Raw genomic sequence first — 18076 nt, forward strand, 5'->3', positions numbered from 1 at the left:
CCTGTCCCTTACTCTCTGTAAAAAAATCAATAAAATATATTTAAAAAAAAAACAAACAAAAAAACCTGACATTGTCCAAGGCCAGTTCAAACGCCACCTCCTCTGGGAAGCCCTCCCTGCCCTTCATTAACAAATAGCCTTGCCGAAACCGGTTTGGCTCAGTGGATAGAGCATCGGCCTGCGGACTGAATGGTCCCGGGTTCGATTCCGGTCAAGGGCATGTACCTTGGTTGCGGGCACATCCCCAGCGGGGGGTGTGCAGGAGGCAGCTGATCGATGTTTCTCTCTCATCGATGTTTCTGACTCTCTATCCCTCTCCCTTCCTCTCTGTAAAATATCAATAAAATATATTAAAAAAAACAAACAAAAAAAACCCCACAAATAGCCTTTTCGGAGGGGGTGTCCTACCATGATCATCACATTCTACTTGACTGCAGCCCAGGGCAAGGACCTAGTCCTATTCCTCAGCAGACCTCAGACCTGCCCCGCGGGCATTTCGGGATGAGGGTAGAGCTGGGTTTCATCTGAGCTTTTTGAGCAGTAGGCTCCAGGGCTGCGCACACCTCACCTCAGCCAATGCGATCCACACGGCAGATCTCGTCTCCCACAGGGGAGGCCAGAGAGGGGAAACTGAGGCTCAGCATGACTGCCACCAGCGGCAAGGAGAAGGGCGATGACAGAACTTGTGCTCATGGGTCTCAACCACAGATCTGAACGTGCCAGACGCCTCTCTCCCCACTCCCTCCCTGCCCCACCCTGGGCCACGGAGCCAGGCCTAAGCACAGTGGACATGAGTTTATTAGAGGGGGGCAGGGTCAGAGTGGGTGCAAGTTGTAGGTTGGGAGGAGGGGCAGGGGGCTTGGGCAGCACTGCCAGCCAGTGATCAACAAGACAGGAGGCCAGGGGGCCACAGGGCAGGCAGGCCAGCTGCTCTTCACCCTGCGAGCGGTGTCCGCCCATCCATCTGTCCGTCTGCACCTAGGGCACTGGCAGCGGCTCCAGGAGGACTGGGGGAAGGAGGGAGAGAGGCTCAGAGAGGAAACTTCCCAGCTCACACAGCTCGGAGCTGGCAGAGCTGGGGCCTGCACCCAGACCTGCCGGTCCCGGCCCTTCCTCTCGTTCTGTCTCCCAGGCGCCCAAGCCCACCCCCAGCTCCTGCCCGCAACTCACTGTGAAGGGTGTAGGTGCCTGGCTCCAGAAATAGCTGGGAGGGCAGCACCACGAGAAAGCCCCCGGCCCAGGGGTCTTCAGCCCCTGAGAGACAGGCCTGGGAAGGAGAGCCGTACCACTCGGGGTTTGGGGAAGGGCTCTTGGGTAAGACAGGCAAGGGGCAGGGTTGGTGGGAGTAGTGACTATGGAGAGGGGGCGAGCCACAGAGGGAGCAGCAGGGTGGTGAGAAGCCGGGGGCCCGGGGGAGGGTGATCCCGGCCTTTGAGTAGCTCCTGTGAGCCCCGCCGTGCTGGGGGCACCGCTCCCGAGTCCAGGCCCAGTGGGATGGCTCCGTGGCCATGACCTGGCGGAGGTGGAGTAAACGGTAAATGGGGGCTGGAGGGTCCCCAGCCACTGTTTCCCACCCCGGGATGCCATCAGGGCCTCACCTTCTCACAGTGCCAGCGGCTCACTAAAGCCCGGAAGCCCATCCTGGCCCACAGCTTGTCCCTCTGACGCAGGAAGTCTGCCACCTGATTGTGCCAACCCTCGCCCAGGGCCCACGGGAAAATCATACACTTGGCTTCCTCCAGGTCCTCCTCCATATCGTTTGCAAGGTACCTGGCCACAGGGGCGGGGTGGGCAGGGGTTATAAGCATCTGCCCTGCCCACCCTACAACAAGCAAGTAGACGGGCAGAGAGTGCCCACCCCCGCCGGGCGCTCACAGTGCTAAGAACAGGTTGCTGCAGGTGTACTCGCTGAGCTTCAGGTTGGCGCGCCGGAAGTAGACCAGCACCATGGCCAGGAGATACTGCGGGCACAGCACGGGGGAGAGGTCAGAGTGGGCACGGTGGGGGGGGGGGCGGGGAGGGGAGCTGCACCAGGCCTATTTGCACCCAAGGAAGTTCTGTGGGGGTTAGAGAAACTGGGGTTAAATGGTACGGAGGGGTCTGCAGAGACATGGGCTAAAAAAGCAGGCGGGCCCTGGCTGGTTTGGCTCAGTGGATAGAGCATCAGCCTGCGGACTGAAGAGTCCCAGGTTCGATTCCGGTCAAGGGCATGTAGCTTGGTTGCGGGCTTGATCCCCAGTGGGAGGTGTGCAGGAGGCAGCTGATCGATGTTTCTCTCTCATCGATGTTTCTGACTATCTATCACTCTTCCTTCCTCTCTGTAAAAAATCAATAAAATATATTTTAAAAAAAATTAAAATAAAAAAAAAGCAGGCGGGCCCTGGCTGGTTTGGCTCAGTGGATAGAGCGTCAGCCTGCGGACTGAAGGGTCCCAGGTTCGATTCTGGTCAAGGGCACATGCCCAGGTTGCGGGCTTGATCCCCAGTAGGGGACGTGCGGGAGGCAGCCAATCAATGATTCTCTCTCATCATTGATGTTTCTATCTCTCTTTCCCTCTCCCTTCCTCTCCGAAATCAATAAAGATATTTTTTAAAAAAAGCAGGCGGTCCCTCCACCAGACCAGGGGACCCAGTGAATCAGCAGCAGGCGGTCCCCACTGAGTCAACCTTCCCCAAGTGGCCGCAACTTCGACTCGAAGTGCAGTGTCCCCTGACCTTATCTGAAATCTGGAAACAGGGATCTCTGGCGAGGAATTCCTGAAGGAAGCTGTGCTCTGCGGGTAGAGAGGAGAAAGCGTCAAGTGGGGTTACCACCCACCTCCCACAAAACAAGAGTGGCAGGAAGCTCCGAAGCCCCAGACTCCACGGAACCCACCTGCCAAACCAGGGCCACCTGGGAAGGGAGGGGCAGTGAGCCCACCTCTCAGGTCTGTTTCCAACTGGGTCCCTCCCATGCCGTCCCCCGTCTCCCGTCCCCCGTCAACTCACCCAGAAGGCGGAGGAAGGCCCGCAGCTCCAGGTGCTGGCGGGCAGGGAGCGGCCCGCTGCCCCCATCTTGACAGCTCCAGCCCCACAGCTTCACCTGCATGGCAACCTCATAGGCAGGGGCTCGGGCTTTGCTCATCTCATAGGGGGTGGGGCGGGTGGGGGGGCGGGGGGGTGACCTGTAGAGAAAGGAGCCCCAGGACTTAGCAGCTTTCCCCTTGCCCCCAGCAAGTCAAGGGAGCGGTGAGGCTGGTCTGAGAGAGGCCCTCCAGACGGTGGAGGGATGAAGATGGAGACTTGGGGGTTTGGAAGAGAAGGAAATTGGGGGGCCTGTAGGGTGGGGAGGCCAGAAGAGCAGAGATCCTAGAGGCTGCAGGTCCCCACCCCCGGCCCGGCCCCTCCAGGCTGGGCCAGAGAGTAAGAGCAGCAGCAGGCAGCACTGAGGGACCCTAAGTGCCTGGACCTGTGCTAAATGCGTTGAGGGCATCGCCTTATTCCCCCCTGGTAGGCGGCCAGAACCGAAGACCCATTTTGCAAACATGGAAACAAGTGTGAAGCTTCACGGCCACCTAAAAGTGGAGCCAGTCTGACCCCCAAAACCAAAGAGTTGGATGGTTCCCCAGGCTCCCCGAACTCATAACCACCCTCTCACCGGGCACCAAAGTGGCAAACTTTACGGAACCACTCACCCCTTATTTCACAGGGGGAAACTGAGACCCAGAAGGAGGGATGTTACACAAATGCTTGGGTTTAAGCAGGTTGAGTTGGGACCACCTCCAACTGATCAAGTTCTGCAGAGAGACGCCACCTAAAGGACTCAGGAGAAGGTGCCGCCCACCGCCCCGCGGGGAGCCTCCCCCTAGGACCCCGCGAGCAGCCCAGCCTCCTCCTTTGCTCTCCAGAAGCCTCACCTGGGCTCAGGGATGACCTACAGCGTAGCCAGCAGCCTCCAGTTACCGCCTTTATATAGCCTCACAGCGGCCCGCCCACAGCTCGCTGCCAGCCCGCCCCTTCCTGGGAGTGGGGACTTGGGCCAGCCCCACCTACCCACCTTTACCAGGAGTCAATCCAGCCTCCACCGCTCCCTCGCCAGCTGCCCAAGATACCAACTTCTCCAAAGCCTCATCACCTGCAAAGAGGGGGCCCCTCCCCACCTCTTTACAAATGCAGATCCAGGTGCAGGGCTTGAGGCCAGGACTGACGTGTGAGTTAAAATTCACCGACTGTGCCTCGCCGGGCAGGGTCGCCGGGGCAGGGTCGCCGGGGCAGGGTCTCCGGGTGTGCCTGTGTTTTCTTCAGATCCAGGAATCCCAAAACCTGGGAGCCAGAGAGGAGATGATCCTGGCGTGAGACTCCCAAGAGGCTACATCCCCTTCCCAAGCTCCTCTGAAGGAGGGCGGGGGAGCCTGACCGACGGCTCAGAGCTGGTAGCGGAAGCCTTTACCCAAAACCACTAAGCCACCCTGACCCGTTGCTCAGTGGTTAGGGCTTCTGGTTAGAACCCGGACTGAAGGGTCACGGGTTCGATTTCGGTCAAGGGCGCAGGTTCCCCAGCCCTGATAGGGCCGAGTGTGGGAGGCAACCAATCGATGTTTCTCTTTCTCTCTCTCTCTCTCTCTCTCTCTCTCTCTCTCTCTCTCTCTCTCTCTGTCTCTCTCTCTCCCCCTCTTCCCCTCCCATTCTCTCTGGAAATCAATTGAAAAAATATCCTCAGCCAAAACCAGTTTGGCTCAGTGGATAGAGCGTCGGCCTGCGGACTGAAAGGTCCCAGGTTCGATTCTGGTCAAGGGCACGTAACTTGGTTGCGGGCACATCCCCAGTAGGAGGTGTGCAGGAGGCAGCTGATCGATGTTTCTCTCTCATCGATGTTTCTAACTCTCTATCCCTCTTCCTTCCTCTCTGTAAAAAATCAATATATTAAAAAAAGAAAAAAAGAAAAAATATCCTCAGTGAGGATTAAAAAACAAAAAACAAAATCACTAAGCTACCGCTGCCCTGCCCACCCCTCCCTCACCCACCCCGTCCCCTCGGGCCAGCAGCATTAGGCCCTTTGGGCTTCAAGTCTTCACGGGCTCATTTACTGTCGACACCCCTACCTACAATCAGCTCCCACATTACTTTCCACATTTGACAGGTGACTTTTTTTTTCCCTTTTTTTGTGTGTGTGTGTGGTAAAATATACATAACAAAATTTACTACCTTAATCGTTTTTAAGTTTATTGGTTTTTGTTGTGAAATCAACCCCCACTATTCATCTCCAGAACTCTTCATCTTGCAAAACTGGATTTCCCTGCCATGAAACACTGACTCCCCAGCCCCTGGTGCCACCTATTTTCTTTCTTGTCTTTTTAAAAGAATTTCTTGCTTTTTAATTTTTATTTATTTGTTTTGGAGAAAGAGAGGAAGGAAAGGAAGAGGGGGAAGGAGGGAGGGAGAGAGAGACATCGGTTTGTTGTCCCATTTATGCATGCATTCATTGGTGGATTCTTGTATGTGCCCTGACCAGGGCTTGAACCTGAAACCTTGATATTTGGATGACATTCTAACCAACTGAGGTCCCCGGCCGGGGCCACCGTTTTATTTTCTGTCCCTATGAATTCAGCTACTCTAGATACCGCATGTCAGTGGAATCATACGACACCTGTCTTTTTGTGACTGGCTTATTTCACTTAGCACACTGTCTATTGGTTCGTTCATGCTGTAGCCTTTGTCAGAATTTTCTTCCTTTTTTAAGACTAAATAATATTGATTCTATGTATATGCCACATTTTGTCTGAGACTCTGCTTTCAATACCTTGGGTTATATACCCAGATGTGGAATTGCTGCATCATTTGGTAATTCTATTTTTAATTTTTAAGGAAATATCAAATGGTTTCCATAGCGTTTGAACCATTTTACGTTCCACAAACAATGCACAGGGTTCTTATTTTTCCACATTCTTGCCAACAGTTGTTATTTTCTGTTTTGTTGACAGTAGCTATCCTAACAAGTATGAGGTTATTGAGAGGTGACTTAAAATGTGTGTTTGGTCCTGGCCAGGAGCATCGTCCCATGCACCAAAAGGTTGTGGATTTGATTCATTCACTGGTTGATTCTTGTATGGACCCTAACCGGGGATTAAACTCCCAATCTTACGTATCTGGTGGATGCTCTAACCAACTGAGCGACTCAGTCAGGGAAAATAGCAAGGATTTAAAAGGCATGAAGAATATGGTTGCCGAAACCGGTTTGGCTCAGTGGATAGAGCGTCAGCCTGCGGACTGAAGGGTCCCGGGTTCGATTCCGGTCGAGGGCATGTACCTTGGTTGTAGGCACATCCCCAGTAGGGGGTGTGCAGGAGGCAGCTGATCGATGTTTCTCTCTCATCGATGTTTCTAGCTCTCTATCTCTCTCCCTTCCTCTCTGTAAAAAATCAATAAAATATATTTAAAAAAAAAAGAATATGGTTAACAAATATGACCTAGTGGACAAATAAGAAGCAGGGTACCCAGCATGCAGAAAAACATACATGCAAAACATTTTCCAATAAAGTCTCAAATTCTAAACCATAAAGTCACTTAACTAATTTCAAAAGATTAAAATCACTCAGGCTGTGTAGTGTTGGTTTGTTTTTTACCACAAGACAATTAAGTCAAACATTGACAACAAACAGATAAATGAGGGGTTAGGGTGGGGAAGGGGGGATCCTGCATCGAGGTGAAAAAACACACAACGTACGGTAGAAAGTAGACGCCCGGCCGGCCGGCGTGGCTCAGTGGTTGAGCATCGATCTATGAGCCAGGAGGTTGCGGTTTGATTCCCCGTCAGGCACATGCCCAGGGTGTGGGCTCCGTCCCAGTGTGGGGTGTGCAAGAGGCTGCCCATCCATAATTCTCTCTCACTATTGATGTTTCTATCTTTTTCTCCCTCTCCTTTCCTCTCTGAAATCAGTAAAAAATATTTTTTAAAAAAATAAAGTAGATAATAGATTGGTGGTGTTTTAGCTTTCAATCATAAGGAAAATATTGGATGTCAAAGTTGAGAGGCACAGCTAACAGTTCTTAGAGAGGAATTTGTTACCTCAAATGCATACAATATTGGATAATAAAAAAGATAATTCAAGCTAGTGAGCTAAGCTCTGTCTTAAAAAGTCACAAAATAGGAGCTGAGGGCCTCAAGTAGCTGAGGGCCATAGCGGCTGCCTAAGTCTCTATCTCCGTGTTTCCTTCCAAAACAAATCAGAACAAGAATGGGAAATAGCTGAAACCGGTTTGGCTCAGTGGATAGAGCGTTGGCTTGCAGACTGAAGGGTCCCGGGTTCGATTCCGGTCAAGGGCATGTACCTTGGTTGCGGGCACATCCCCAGTGGGAGGTGTGCAGGAGGCAGCTGATCGATGTTTCTCTCTCATCGATGTTTCTAGCTCTCTATCCCTCTCCCTTCCTCTCTGTAAAATATCAATAAAATATATTTAAAAAAAAAAAAAAGAATGGGAAATAAAAGTCTGCCGAAAACAGCCTCAGCAACTTGAAAGCAGAGACCGTGCGAAGTGCAGAATAATAAGTGTAAATAACAAGAAACACCGGATCCCGGTGCCGACCCCTCACGCCTCCGCCTCACCCCCACCTGCCACAAGGCTTTGTGCCAAGAAAACCGGAAGAGGGAACAGGAAAGTTGGCAGCTCGGCCCAAGGTTGATCTGATCGAGAACCTGCATCGGAAAGACGAGGTCCTTCCGCAGTCTTAAAATACCAGGAAAAGCTTAGACTACAGAGAAGGCATGTGGGATTTGAAGGGTTAGTCTTTAAAATGCATAGGTTCTGGCCCTAACCGGTTTGGCTCAGTGGATAGAGCGTCGGCCTGCGGACTGAAGGGTCCCGGGTTCGATTCTGGTCAAGGGCATGTACCTTGGTTGCGGGCACATCCCCAGTGGGGGGCGTGTAGGAGGCAGCTGATCGATGTTTCTCTCTCATGGATGTTTCTAACTATCCCTCTCCCTTCCTCTCTGTAAAAAATCAATAAAATATATTTAAAAAAAAAATGCATAGGTTCTGGGATATGGGATAAAGGCCAGAAAAGAGAGACAGAGAGGAGAGAGAGAGACAGAGTGAGGTGCACTTAGGCAATTGAGTGATGAAGGGAGGAAAAAAAAGGGGGGGGGGAAATGTAGGGTCTTGCCAGACAAAAGAGAAACAAAAAGAGTGGAAGACACAAATCCCTCCTCCCACCAAATAAACAAAAATCCACTAAAATATCTGGACTTTGCTATATTGACATCAGTGTGCTATTGGGGAAAAAAAAAGAGTGTGCTATTGAACTAGGAATATTGTAAAATGCCCCAATATCACACAAATGAACAGGAAGAAAAGTAACAGAAGCTATGATTCAAAACAAAACAAAACAAAAAAGCCCAGCCTGGGTAGCTCAGTTGGTTAGAGCAGTGGTTGGCAAACCGCAGCTCGCGAGCCACATGCAGCCCTTTGGCCCCTTGAGTGTGGCTCTTCCACAAAATACCACAGCCTGGGCGAGTCTATTTTGAAGAAGTGGCGTTAGAAGAAGTTTAAGTTTAAAAAGTTTGGCTCGCAAAAGAAATTTCAATCCTTGTACTGTTGATATTTGGCTCTGTTGACTAATGAGTTTGCTGACCACTGGGTTAGAGCATCATCCTGGTACACCAAGGTTGCGGGTTTGATCCCTGTCAGGATACATACAAGAATCAACCAAGCCCATCCAGCACAACTCAGTGGTTGAGCATTGACCTATGAACCAGGGGTCAGGGCACATGCCCAGGTTGCGGGCTCGATCCCCAGTGTGGGGCGTGTGGGAGGTAGCCAATCAATGGTTCTTTCACATCATCGATGTTTCTATCTCTCCCTCTCCCTTCTGTGTGTGTGTGCACACACACACACACACACACACATATACTAGAGGCCTGATGCACGAAGATTTGTGCAAGAATGGGCCTTCCTCTCCCTGGCTGCCAGCACCGCCTTCACTCCAGCCTGGAGCCGCCTTTCCGCCTTCCCAGGCTGCCCAGAGGCCTTGAGCAGCTGGGGCGGTGCAGAACGCCTGTGTCCCACCCGCCCCCAGCTGCTTGTGTATGTAAATTAACCCGCCATCTTTGTTGGGTTAATTTGCATACTCGCTCCTGATTGGCTGGTGGGCGTTGTGAAGGCACGTCAGTTTGCATATTACTCTTTTATTAGTGTAGATATTAAAAAGGATAAATCTTCATGTTAAAAAAAAGTGCCAATATTGAACAAAATTAGTTTTAAAAAAATAATAATAGAAGAAACTGTAATCAGAGGTGGAGATGTGGGGGAAGGGATATGGAACTCTGTATTATGTACTCAATTATTCTGTAAATCTAAACTGTACCCCAAAATCTATTACTTGTTTATTTGCATAAACTCAATGTATCTCCCCACAAGATGTTTACTAGTCACACAAAAAGAGAGTAATTTTATAGTAGAGAAACCCGGCAGATAGCATCTTATCCAGGTGATCAAAGTTCATATGACCAGAAGAAGACATACCAACATCATGTACCATGTAATGTGCTCTGAGAACACATCACTTCCTTACTATCCTTGCCCCAAATGAGTAAGCCCAAAGTAATCATTACAAAACATCAAATAAATCCAAATGGGCAGAGATAGTCTACAAATAATTGGACAGTACTCTTCATAAATGTCAAGTTCATGGGAGAAAAAAAAATCTGAGAAACCCTCCCAGATTGGAGGAGACTACGGAGATATGACAACTGTGGCAGCCAGCCTCCAAGATGGTCTCCCAGTGATCCTGGCATTCCTGGAACAGCGCTGACCTGTGTACCTACAGGATAGTGTGGAAATGACACTGATTTCGGAAGCGAGTCCTAAAAGACTTTGCAACTTCAACCTTGCTTTCTCTGGGAGAAGCCAGCTGCCATGTCATGAGGCCATTCAAGCAGCTGTCTGGGGAGACCCATGTGGGGAGGAACTGAGGGCCCCTGCCACTATGTCACCTTCAAAGCAGATTCCCCAGTCTTAAGAGGTCAGATGACCGCAGGCCTAGCTGACGTCATGAATGCAACCTCACCAGAGACCCTGAGCACGATCTACCCAGCGAAGCAGCTCCCAAATTCCTGACCCACAGACACTATGAGATAATGAATGTTTGTTGTATTAAGCTTCTAAGTTTTACGGTATTTGTGACACAACAGTGAATGACTAATATAGCAGTTACATGCAATTTGGAATTCTTACATTGGATCCTGGACCAGGAAATTAATGTTAGTGGGACCATTGGCACAGTCAAAATAAGGTCTGTAGATTAGCTAACAGTATTATAGCAATGTTAATTTCCTGGTTTTAAAACTGTCTTATGGTTGTGCAAGATGTTAGCATTAAGAAATGTTTGGTGAAGGGAGTACAGGGACTCTGCAAAGTTTTTGCAATTTTTTTGTAAATCTAAATTATTTCTAAATAAATAAATATTTTACAAAGAACAGAAAAATATACCTAATGAAAGTAGAAGGAATAAAGGAATAAAGAGCAGAAATTAACAAATTAGAAAACATATAATGGAAAGAATTTAAAAAGTAAAAATGTTTCTTCGATAATACCAATAAAATTGACAAATCTCTGGCAACATGGATTCAGATATAATTTTTTAAAAAGAAGGCACAAATTAACAATAACAGGAATGAAAGCCCTAGCTGGTTTGGCTCGGTGGATAGAGCATCAGCCTTTGGACTGAAGGGTCCCAGGTTCGACTCCAGTCAGGGGCACAGGCCCGGGTTGTGGGCCCGATCCCCAATGTGGGACCAAGCCCCAGTGAGGGGCATGTGGGAGGCTGCCGATTGATAATTCTCTCTCATCATTGATGTTTCTCTCTTTCTCTCTCCTTCCTCTCTGAAATCAATAAAAATATATTTTTAAAAAAGGAATGAAAGGGAAGATAAAACTACACCTGTTAGACAATAAAATATATGAAGATATTATGAAAAACCTCTGCCAACTTTATATTTATACTAGAGGCCCAGCGCGTGATATCAGGTGGCCCTGCCCACCCACCCACCCACAGCCCCGCCTGCCTGCCTTGCCGCACCTACCCACCCACCTGCCAGCTGCCAGCCTTGCTGCGATCAGAGCCTGTGGGCCTCAGCGAATTCATGCACGGGTGGGGTCTGGCCAGCCCACCCCAATCGGGGTTAATCAGACCAGGCTGGCCGGGAGGAGGGGCTGCAGGGCAGTTGGCCGGCTGGCCCCACCCCCTGCTCAAACTCCGGATCGAACTACTGGTTGAGCGGACAATTTGCATATTAGCCTTTTATTATATAGGATATGTAAAATATTTATTAATTTCATATGTTTATAGTTAAGGTTATCTGAAAATAGACAAGTCTCTATAGAAAAATGTAATTCAGCAAAACTAAAACAAGTAGAAATAGAAACCCTAGTTAGTCCTATAATATTAAACAAATTGAATCAGTAGACAAAAAAACTTACCACAAAAAAAACTCCAGGCCCATATGGCTCCACCAGTGAGATTATCCAAACATTCAAAGAACAAATACTGCTATCTTATACAGATCCTTCCAACTTCCCCTACACATGTCATAAAGGTAGCATGCTTGACACCAAAAGTTAACAAGGACTGCCTCTGAACAAGGAGGTCACGGTTTGATTCCCAGTCAGGGCACATGTCCAGGTTGCAGGCGTGCAGGAGGCAACCGGTCAATGATTCTCTCTCATCACTGTTTCTATTTCTCTCTCCCTCTCCCTTCCTCTCTGAAATCAATAAAAAAATATTTTTTTTTTTAAATAAGGACTGCATGAGAAAGAAATACTGCAGGCTCATAAATAAAGATGTAAATAGCCTGAACAGATCATTGCTAAACTGAATCTAGTAATGTATAAAATAAATAACACACTGTGCCCAAGTGGGATTTATTATAAAAATGCGAGGTTAGAGATAAGAAATGTAATGAATGCAATTTACTCTTTTAACAGGTTAGAGGAGAAAAGTTGTACCATCTCATTGAATCCAGAGTGCATGTTGCCATGCCCAGTCAGACAGACAGACCCAAAGGGCACATCACACCAGGAGGGGACAGGTGGCTAAGAGCAAGAGGAGAGGCCGTGGCTGGGCAGAATGTTTGAGCCAGTTGTTGAAATGGGATCTAGATACGGGCAGCTTTCTCTGCAGTGCCGTTTTGCACTGAACTATCAAATCCTTTCCCTTCTGAACTGGAACATTTTTATAAGCATAGTTATAATAAAATAACCACTGAGTTTATGAGAAAAAGAAAAGCAAGGTAATGAATTGAGAAATAGAAAATTGGGGGTGAAGTATCTTGGGGTGGGAGACAGAGAGATGTGATGGGGAGGAGGAAATAGGGAAACTTTGTGATACTGTTAATGTTCTGTTTGTCAAATCGGGGGCTTATTTAATTATTCATTCCACTATTTATGTATAATTGACATCAATTACTTCGTACATATCACATAGGTCATAATTTTAAAAAGTGGACTCAACATGCTGCCTCCAAACCTGCTATCTCTGGGGTTCTCCATCTTACAGAATAATTTCTTTTTCAAATATATATATATTTAAATATATTTTATTGATTTTTTACAGAGAGGAAGGGAGAGAGATAGTTAGAAACATCGATCAGCTGCCTCCTGCACACCTCCCACTGGGGATGTGCCTGCAACCAAGGTACATGCCCTTGACCAGAATCGAACCTGGGACCCTTCAGTTGCAGGCCAACACTCTATCCACTGAGCCAAACCAGTTAGGGCTCAAATATATTTTATTAATTTTTACAGAGAGGAAGAGAGAGTTAGAAACATCAATGAGAGAGAAACATCAATCAGCTACCTCCTGCACATTCCCTACTGGGGATGTGCTCGCAACCAAGGTACATGCCATTGACCGGAATCGAACCTGGGACCCTTGAGTACGCAGGCCAACGCTCTATCCACTGAGCCAAACCTGTTAGGGCTCTTATAGAATAACTAGAGGCCCAGTGCATGGATTCATGCACATTCAAAGGAAATTAATTAGAAGGTGGCTGGTGGGGCAGGACTGGGCGAGATGTGCTGGACATGCCCTGGAGCCAACCTTCTGCAGTCTCTCTCAGGCCAGCCGCACCTGGGGCAGTGCTGGGGCTCGAAGGGCATCTGCGGAGTGAGCCGGGTCCCTCCAGTAGTTGGGGTCCCTCAGCCTGGCCTGCAGTCAGACATCCCCCAAGGGGTCCGTCCTGAAGTGAGAGAGGGCACTCTGCAAAGCTGCTGTCACTCGGCAGCTCCTACGTTGAGTGACTGCCCCCTGGTGGTCAGTGCACGTCATACTTACTGGCTGCTCAGCCAGTCAGCCAGTTGGCTGGTCACTTAGCCCAGTGGTCGGCAAACTCATTAGTCAACAGAGCCAAATATCAACAGTACAACGATTGAAATTTCTTTTGAGAGCCGAAAACCGACTTCTGCGCATGGGCCACGAAGTTTTAATCGCACTGTACGTGCGCGCCCGCACGTGGTATTTTGTGGAAGAGCCACACTCAAGGGGCCAAAGAGCCGCATGTGGCTCGCGAGCCGCAGTTTGCCGACCACTGACTTGGCCTTTTATATATATAGATTTTATCTTCCACACAGGGCCACTCTGCTTCTCCCTTTCCCTCTCCCCCACGCTTAATCGGATACTGAATTCTGGCCCTCCACACCTTCGGCACCTCCGTGGTCCACCCTGTCCAGCCCAGCGCAGGCTGTCTTTATCCCTACATGAGCCGCTGCATCAGCTTCCCGACCGTTCCTCCTGCTCCATCTGGCACTCCCCTCCCTCCTTCAGCGCCCCCCTCTACTGAGGCCAAGGATAGTATCTCCCAACGCAGATATGCTCAGCCATCTCCTGCTTAGCCCTGGGCAGTATCTTTCCACTGACCCCAGTGTAAACCCCAGAGTGATTAAGAGGCTGTTTTCATGGGCCAGTGGATCTGGCTCACCCATCTCTTCAGACTCATTTTCTGCCATTCCCAGCCTCACTCACCAATCTTCAGTCCCCCTGGGATTGATTCTCTTTGCTTCCCAATAGACACCTAGCCTTTACATTCAGGCCAGAGGGTCTTTCCGCTGACTGATCCTATTCCTTTCTCCCTTCCACCCACCCTACCCTCTAATCATCTTCTGGTTTCATCTAAAATGTCACTTCATCATCCCACTTTTATTATTTTTTTAAATATATATTTTATTGATTTTTTACAGAGAGGGAGAGGGATAGAGAGTTAGAAACATTGATGAGAGAGAAACATTGATCAGCTGCCTCCTGCACACTCCCTACTGGGGATGTGCCTGCAACCAAAGTACATGCCCTTGACCAGAATTGAACCTGGGACACTTCAGTCTACAGGCCGAAGCTCTATCCACTGAGCCAAACCGGTTAGGACTTTTTAAAAAATTCTTCATTGCCAGGTGTAGCCTTTGAAAACCTCCCTCTCTTATGATCTACCTCACTTTTCATATCCCTGACTTCCAGCCAAATGCAGATCTCCCAGGAACTCCAAGGGCCCCTAGGAAATGGCAGAGCCACATGATAGAAAGAGCCTGGGCTCCCCAATAATCAGGTGGGAGCTTGACCTCCAGTTGTTCTCTGTCAAAGAGATGAATTAGTTGTCTATTGTGTAAAAATTACTTCAGAACTTTGTGGTTTAAATTAAAAAACACACAATTTTTTTATCTCGTTCTGTGGGTCAGGAATTCAAGGGCAACTTATCTGGGAGAGACGCACAGTCATTCATGAGGTTGCATGCAGTCAAGATGTTGGCCAGGGCTGCAGGCACCTGAAAGCTTGCTTGGCTGATATGAACATTCATGTACAAGTGTTTGTATGAACAGATGTTTTCAAATCTCTTAGATATGTATCTAGGAGTGGAATATCTGGGTCATATGGTAACTGTATGTTTAACTTCTTCAGAAACTGCCAAACTGTTTTCCAAAGCATCTGTACTATTTTATCAGAAATGTATGAGTATACCAATTTCTCAGCATTCTTCCTAAAACTTGTTATTGTATTTCGTTATAATATCCTAGTGGGTCTGAAGTGGTATCTCATTGTGGTTTTGATTTGCATAACCACGATGTGCTATTGGCCATTTTTATATCTCCTTTGAATAAGTTTCTATTCAAATCCTTTGCCCATAAAATTGGGTTACTTGTCTTTTTATTAGAGTTATAAGAGTTCCTTATATATTACAGATACAAGTCCCTTGCCAAATATATGATTTGCAAATATTTTCTCCCATCCTGTGGGTTGTCTTTTCACTTTCTGAATGGTGTCCTCTGAAGTACAACATTTTAAAAAATTTTGATAAAATCCAATGTATCTAGTTTTCCTTTTGTTGTTGTGCTTTTAAGCTGTCACATGAAAGAAACCATTATCTAGCCCAAGCTCATGAAAATTTATGCTTAAGTTTTCTTCTAATATTTTCATAACTTTACGTCTTACATTTAGGTCTCTGATCCATTTTGAGTTAATTTTCGTGTGTGGTGTAAGGTAGATGCCCCAGCAGCATTTGTTGACAAAACTATTCTTTCCTCCATTGCATTGTCTTAGCAACTGGTTGAAAATCAGTTGACCACACTGGCTGGTTTGGTTCAGTGGACAGAGCGTTGGCCTGCGGACCCCAGGTTTGATTCTGGTCAAGGGCACATACCTCAGTTGCAGGCTCCTCCCCGGCCTGGGCCCTGGTCAGGGTTTATGCAGGAGGCAACCAATCGATGTGTTTCTCTCACATTGATATTTCTCTCTGATTTTCCCTCTAAAAATCAATGGAGCCCTGACTGGTTTGGCTCAGTGGATGGAGCGTTGGCCTGCGGACTCAAGAGTCCCAGGTTCGATTCCGGTCAGGGGCATGTGCCTTGGTTGGGGGCACATCCCTGGTGAGGGGAGTGCAGGAGGCAGGTGATCGATGTTTCTAACTCTCTCTCCCTCTCCCTTCCTCTCTGTAAAAAATCAATAAAATATATTTAAAAAATAAATAAAATTAAAAAAAATAAAAATCAATGGAAAAACATCCTTGGGTGAGGATTAAAAAAAAGGAAGAAAATCAATTGACCATAAATGTGTGTTTATTTCTGGACTCTTAATTTTATTCCATTGATTTATTTGTCTATCTTAATTAGTGTGGATTTGTAGTAAGTTTTCAAATCAAGAAGTATGAATACTACAACTTTATTTAACCAAAACCTGTTTTCTCTATTCTGAATCTTGTGCATTTCAATATGAATTTTATGGAATGCTTCTCAAATTTGCATGTCATCTTTGCATAGGGACCACAATAATGTTTCTGTATCCTTCCAATTTTAGTATATGTGCTGCTGAAGCGAGCAGTCAACGTGAATTTTAGGATCACCTTGTCAATTTTTGCAATAAAGGCAGATGGGATTTTGATAGGGACTGTTGAATTTTTAGATCAAATTTGGGGAATATTGCTATTAAACAATACTAAGTCTTAGAATCTATGTATATGAGGTATTTATTTAGGTCTTTAATTTACTTCAATTATGTTTTGTAATATTCAGTGTACCAATCTTATACTTCTTTTGCTAAATTTATAAGCATTTTGCCCTGACCAGTTTGGCTCAGTGGATAGAGCGTCGGCCTGCGGACTGAAGAGTCCCAGGTTTGATTCCAGTCAAGGGCATGTACCTTGGTTGCGGGCACATCCCCAGTGGGGGGTGTGCAGGAGGCAGCTGATCGATGTTTCTCTCTCATTGATGTTTCTAACTCTATCCCTCTCCCTTCCTCTCTGTAATAAATCAATAAAATATATTAAAAAATAAAAAATAAATTTATAAGCATTTTGTGTGTGCATTATAAATGGAAATGTTTCCTTGATTTCATTTTTGGACTGTTCATTACTAGTGTATAAAAATACAATTGAGTTTTGCATATTAATCTTCTATCCTGCAACCTTATTAGACTTGTTTATTAACTCTAATAGTCGCTAGAAAGTCATAGATGGCTTCATGGGAATCAACTAAGTGACAGTTCACAAGCAAAACTGACTAGGTCAATGTTGTAGCATGTAGCAGTACTTCAATCCAGTCAACAGGTGGTGGGGAAGATGGCTGAGGCAACAGGACGGGACTCAACGCCAACCGCAGGACAGGTCTCGTTAAATCTCCGGACCTCAATTGCCTCACGTATAAAATGAAGATAGCACCACCTAGCTCATAAACTTGAATGATAGTTAAGTGAGATGACAAAATTGCAAGGCACAAAGTGGGTGCACTAGCTTCATTCTGCCAATGAACAGACTGGGTTGGCACAAACTGAAATACCGGGCAGCACGAGACGAGAGGGAGCTGCGCCTATGGCCCAGAACTGAACAATACCAGGACAGTAAAGCTGCAGGCGCGGGAGGGCAGCATGAAGTCAAGCCTTTTAACAGGACAAACCCACCCGGCATTACAGGTCTGCCTTCTCCTCAGTCCGTGGCACACCGGACCGCCCTCTCCTACAAAGTGCAGCAAACGTTCCCCCAAGGCAGACACTCACCCCCGACCCGTCCCCGACAGCGCCTTCCCCACTCTCGGCCCATTGGGGTTGGACCTAGTCCTAGGCAACGCTGCCTTCCGCCCCTAGCAACCGCTCACCTGCTTTCCTCTTCCTATAGGCCAGCACATTTCCCTTCTTTTTTTTATTGGTCCGCGTAACTACATCTCGACCAATCCGTAGCAGCCACGGGGAGCCAACTTACTCCCACACAATTTGGGGTGCTCTTGGGGGAGACGAGTTTTTCCTTTTCTGAATCCAGTTTTCCCAGAAAGCATCTTATTTGTCAAACTATTGTGACTCCCCCTGGAATTAGTTTCAAAACATTTTATGTCCTAGGCCTGTCTATCCCTTGCCTACTCCCCATTCCCAGTGGCACGGCCCCCATAATGCTCCACCTCCCAGCCACTCGGAGAGCCCGAGTCCTCCGCTAGGTAGAGGCCACTCAGCGGCAGAGACGATACCATCTGTGACTAATAAATAGGGGGACTTTAGCCACCCCCAGGGTTGCCCTATCCCGCACCGGCCACCTATTGCATCTCTTGCTCAACCGTGGGCACGAACCCCAGACATGGTG

General features: G+C 47.7%; 1 protein-coding gene across 2 annotated transcripts; it reads right to left on the reverse strand.

The window, feature by feature from the left end:
* Window positions 1-780: 780 nt before the first annotated feature.
* SPDYC (speedy/RINGO cell cycle regulator family member C) lies at window positions 781-17919 on the reverse strand. 2 transcript variants are annotated; one of them, XM_080641345.1, is made up of 8 exons: window positions 17601-17919; window positions 4139-4301; window positions 2988-3163; window positions 2715-2773; window positions 1876-1961; window positions 1599-1770; window positions 1171-1513; window positions 781-1007 (listed from the first exon to the last, which is right to left on the reverse strand). In XM_080641345.1, exons 3-8 carry the CDS (start codon window positions 3121-3123, stop codon window positions 979-981), a joined length of 825 nt encoding a protein of 274 aa, XP_080497471.1. In that variant the 5' UTR covers window positions 3124-3163; window positions 4139-4301; window positions 17601-17919; the 3' UTR covers window positions 781-978. The 2 variants fall into 2 exon arrangements, with proteins under 2 accessions (XP_080497471.1, XP_080497470.1); XM_080641344.1 differs by lacking the exon at window positions 17601-17919 and having other exon boundaries at window positions 960-1513; window positions 4139-4234.
* Window positions 17920-18076: the final 157 nt, after the last annotated feature.

Source organism: Plecotus auritus (genome assembly GCF_963455305.1).
Source record: "Plecotus auritus genome assembly, chromosome: 9".
Classification (NCBI taxonomy): Eukaryota; Metazoa; Chordata; class Mammalia; order Chiroptera; family Vespertilionidae; genus Plecotus; species Plecotus auritus.

Excerpts from the sequence above, each read along its gene's own strand:
- SPDYC (XM_080641344.1), bottom strand. The coding sequence starts at position 3,123 with ATGAGCAAAGCCCGAGCCCCTGCCTATGAGGTTGCCATGCAGGTGAAG. Across the intron at positions 2,774-2,987 it reads GGCCTTCCTCCGCCTTCTGG|AGCACAGCTTCCTTCAGGAA; the intron begins GTGAGTTGACGG and ends CTCTACCCGCAG. Across the intron at positions 1,514-1,598 it reads GCCGCTGGCACTGTGAGAAG|GTCATGGCCACGGAGCCATC; the intron begins GTGAGGCCCTGA and ends CACCTCCGCCAG.